The 4,191-nt window shown below is 35.3% G+C and overlaps 2 protein-coding genes across 2 annotated transcripts in view; both read right to left on the reverse strand.

Moving 5' to 3' along the window:
* Window positions 1–2,769: 2,769 nt before the first annotated feature.
* On the reverse strand, window positions 2,770–3,520 carry LOC111493885 (ferredoxin-thioredoxin reductase, variable chain, chloroplastic-like). Its single transcript, XM_023143793.1, has one exon. It carries the CDS (start codon window positions 3,423–3,425, stop codon window positions 2,892–2,894), a length of 534 nt encoding a protein of 177 aa, XP_022999561.1. The 5' UTR covers window positions 3,426–3,520; the 3' UTR covers window positions 2,770–2,891.
* Window positions 3,521–3,652: 132 nt separating this feature from the next.
* The window catches only part of LOC111493501 (sphingoid long-chain bases kinase 1-like), a 7,601-nt gene continuing 7,062 nt past the window's right edge, over window positions 3,653–4,191 (reverse strand). The window contains exon 9 of the mRNA XM_023143217.1: window positions 3,653–3,743. The gene's annotated coding sequence lies outside the window, so the exon portion shown is untranslated. The remainder of the gene's footprint in view (window positions 3,744–4,191) is intronic.

Genomic DNA, 4,191 nt, shown 5'->3' on the forward strand with positions numbered 1-4,191 from the left:
AAAAAAAAAAAAAAAAAAAAAAAAAAAAAAAAAAAAAAAAACCAAATTCAGAAAGCACCTTTCATGAGTCCAAAGCATGCTACAAAGTAGGTTCCAAAGCCCAAGTACATTTTTTTTCTCAAAAATCATCTAAAGTTCTAATAAGCCTAAAACATTCTATAAAGTAGCTTCCGATGCCATTTCCAGGCATGAAAATTCACCAAAACCATTCATTTAACAAGGAAAGTTAACCCAACCTGTGCCCTTCGCTTAGATAATCTTCTAAATCAAGACTTTAGGAGGTGGAAGCTCAAGGCCTTCAGTTGGGGAAATGAATTGAAATTGAAGCAAGCAAGAAATTCACCAAACTCACTCACAACAGTTGGATGAAACTAATCCAACAATCTAAATGATTTCAAACACCCAACTCCATCTAACCCATGTCAGATGAAGTGGTTAAACATGGCAGCCAGTATACCTTCTCTTTAAACTTGCCAAAATCAACAAAACAAATCATAGTAATAACCAAAGAGGACAATGAATATATGCTCCTACTCCTATAGATTAATGCAATAATGACTTGACTTCATTGCTATATCCTCATGATTTAGTTGATTAATGAAGTCGAGAATGGCTCATGCCAAGCTTATCGGTCGCCCGAAGGGCCTAGAAAAAACAAATATTCCTCTCAAGTGTTTGATGTTCGTCATTGTCTAAATTCAACAATGCAGGCATTCATATAGCATCAACTAAGCTCGATGTTATATTACGTTATTCGGAAAGCACTTCTAGCCCATGCCTACCATGTGCTTTTCCAGTTTCAGATTCAATTACTTGAAAAACGAAATATAAATGAGAATTTCAACAAGTCATGTAATGAAGTGAGAGAGAGAGAGAGTTCACCAGTTCTGTCTGTGGTTCTTCATTTTTACTCTGTCAGCAGTTCCATGTTTATCTGTATTAAGTTATTTTAATTAAATGAATACTCAGATAGCATTTTATAAATGCAGTCACAGACCAAAGGCTACTCTTTAAAACTCAAAGACACAGACATACAAACTACATAACAGAACCTGTTCAAGTAAGGTCGTGACCAAAGGCTACGCTAGAATTTAACAATTGATACTTCACGCAACAAAGATGAAATTTTTCATTGAATTTCACGAAAATTTATTAGATGATGTACCCTGCTTGCTCGTAGAGATTTAACGATCACTTTTCAAATGTAATGCATTCAAAGCATGCAAAAATATATAATGTTTTGCACAGATTTCACTAGGAAAATATATAATGTTTTGCACAGATTTCACTAGGAAAATATACAATACAAACAATTAATTGATTCTTGTGCAGTCTCAGCAATACCAGGGTTTTCTTTTCCCCTAAGGAAAAGGTCTAGTCCTCAAAACTGCTCAATGAGAATTATCTTGTACAGTTTCAACATGTAACAGCACATGCCCAAGCCCACCCTCAGCAGATATAATCCTCTTTGTATTTTGCCTTCCAAGCTTTCCCTCAAAGTTTTAGAACGCGTTCACTAGGGAGAGGTTTCAACACCCTCATAAAGAATGTTTAGTTCTCCTCTCCAACCGACGTGAGATCTCACACAACAAACAAACTTTTGAGCTCGGACATAGGTCATCATGTAGAACTTCAAACTAGCACCAAACGACAGGTTACCAACTTCAAACGAAAAATAACCTTCTCTTTCATATTAGGTTTCCATCCCTCCATCTTCGCCTTTAACATATTTGTACTTCAGATCATCTTCATGAATAACCGGTGGTTAAACACATGGTTTAAGAAGAAGTTAAATGTATTGACCTCTAAATCTAGAACTTAGCACGTTTCTTCAGAAACTCAAGAACAGTACAAGATTTGGTGTTCAACATATTGCCCTTAATTGAGAATGTAATGGACTATTTTAATATCCTACATCAAAGTAAATCAAGAATATGCTGTATGGATCTCATGTGGCCTTTAGACATGTAGACGATCTGAAGCCAAATCAACCAGATCCTCATCATATAGCAAAAGAAACCCACGTTGATTAGAACCAATTGAATTCTTACTATTAAATGTACGTATGATGTAAAGATGAGGCTATTCTTCCATACAATTCAATTGGCTTTGTGAGAAACTCGTTCATAAAATCAGTACAATTTGGACCAACCCAACTTAGACATACCTAATCAACCAACCACCAAAACCAGAACACACAAGAAGTGGCTATAACAATTATCAAAAGATCATATTAAGAAATAACCAAGTATGATCCATCAAATGGGTACTACATACCTCAAGTCCATACTCCTCAATAATCATCTCGAACCAGGCTTCATATTTTCTCCCAATAATTCTTCACCTCATCAGTAATTGTTTACAAATGGAGGATTATTTCGTACAAACATGATTAAAGAATGTTAGTTATTTTGGACAAACAGAAATTTCTCACACAAATCAAATATAAACTGCGGCAAGTCACAAGAATCAAGCATTTATGTTCACAATGGAAGGCAAGCTCACGGGCATTGCTCGATACCAACCACCTCAAATCTCCATCCTCCCTCCGAGTAGAAGATAAAACACAACAGCCATACAAGAGTAACCAATTTTGAATCCATTTGATTCGTGACTAAATTTACCTCCTGTCTTGGTTCAATTATTTTACAGAGCCACATCGATAATCGAGAGATTTAATTAGCTGAAAAGGAGAACACTCGAGCAATTTTCTAGATTACAAAGTTAAAGAGTAAATGGTGTAGATGAACTATAGAAGAAGATCAAACCTTAAAAGGTTGGTAATAATACTGCACAAGGGAGCTTTGTATTAATATTGAGATCCAAAAAACAATAATTGCCTTGGCCTAATGATCCATTAGAATAAAGAAGATTAGGAATAACAAGCCTGATTAAACGTATTCAAATTCTTCCTCCTTAAGATGAGCTACGAATTTGACCGGTGGACGGCCTTCAACTGGAACAACAAACTCCACCTTATACGGAAGATTAGCAGATACACGCTTCCCCTTCCAAACACGTACATAATCCTTCAGCACTCCTTCCATCCCCTCAAGATCCGCCTCCGGTAACTTAGCAACATGATACACATTCAAAGGCACCTTAACCCTAACTCTGGCTCCAATTCTAGCGGCAGCCGCTTCATCCGTCTCATCCTCCGACAATGACGTCATCGCCGCCGAAACAGCAGCAGCTGAAGACAAAGTACCGGAATCTGATTTGACTGTAACTTCGCTGAAGAATCTTCTCCCTCTTGTAATCGAGCAGTTGAAAGGATTAACAACAACTGACGATAGAGAACTCACGGACGAGGAATAGGACGATTTGAAATCAGTACTAGAGAATACCGTCATAGAACAGGCAGGACGAGCGGCCGTCGGCGCCGGCGTTGGTATCACGCCGATACTATTCGCCATAGTGATCATCTCTGTGTCGCCGGTGGAGACTTTCGCGGGAGGAGGAGTTAATATACTATTGAGAATTTTAAATTTTAATATGAACAGAAATTTCCTCTTCCTTTCATTTCCTCTTCCGCACAGCACTTTCGATATTTTTCAATTTGATTTTGTTCCTATTTTCATTTATTTTTTCTTTTTTTTTTTTTTTCAAGGAAAAGGAAAATAGAAATGAGAAGAATTTTTTATATTTTTTTCTTCTTATCTGGAACAAGAGAATATAAACGATGCCACGTGTCCGTCCTTATCTCGTGAGATTATCGTGTGATTATCGCGCTGTCGTACTCCCTGTCAACGTTACGACAAATCGTCCGAAATTAGGATTTTCGATAAACCATTCCCCACGCATTTTTGTGTACATCTAAATGCTAATCCAGTTTTTTAACAAGAATTTACTAAGAGCTCTTTTTCATTTTTTTAATCAAGAATAATAATAATATTTTATTATTATTAAAGTTATTATCCTATGTGAAGGAAAATAAGACACTTCTTTGATGAGCAAAATTGGTAAAATGACTAAAATAATTTGTTTCTAAAAGATTCAATTGGCTATATTTAAGATATTTAAAACTAAAAATATAACCATCTACAATTTCCCTTCCTTAAAAAGAAAATTAAACCATTAAAAAATGTGAAATATAAATTTAATCCATGAATTATAAAAATTATATTTATTTGATCTTTTAGATTTTTAAAGATTTTCAATCTACTATAAAAAAAAAAAAAAAAAAAAAAA

Source organism: Cucurbita maxima, unplaced genomic scaffold, assembly GCF_002738345.1.
Source record: "Cucurbita maxima cultivar Rimu unplaced genomic scaffold, Cmax_1.0 Cma_Scf00001, whole genome shotgun sequence".
NCBI classification, from domain to species: Eukaryota; Viridiplantae; Streptophyta; class Magnoliopsida; order Cucurbitales; family Cucurbitaceae; genus Cucurbita; species Cucurbita maxima.

Bases quoted from the DNA above. Each gene is read 5' to 3' on its own strand.
- LOC111493885 (XM_023143793.1), bottom strand. From the start codon at position 3,425: ATGATCACTATGGCGAATAGTATCGGCGTGATACCAACGCCGGCGCCG.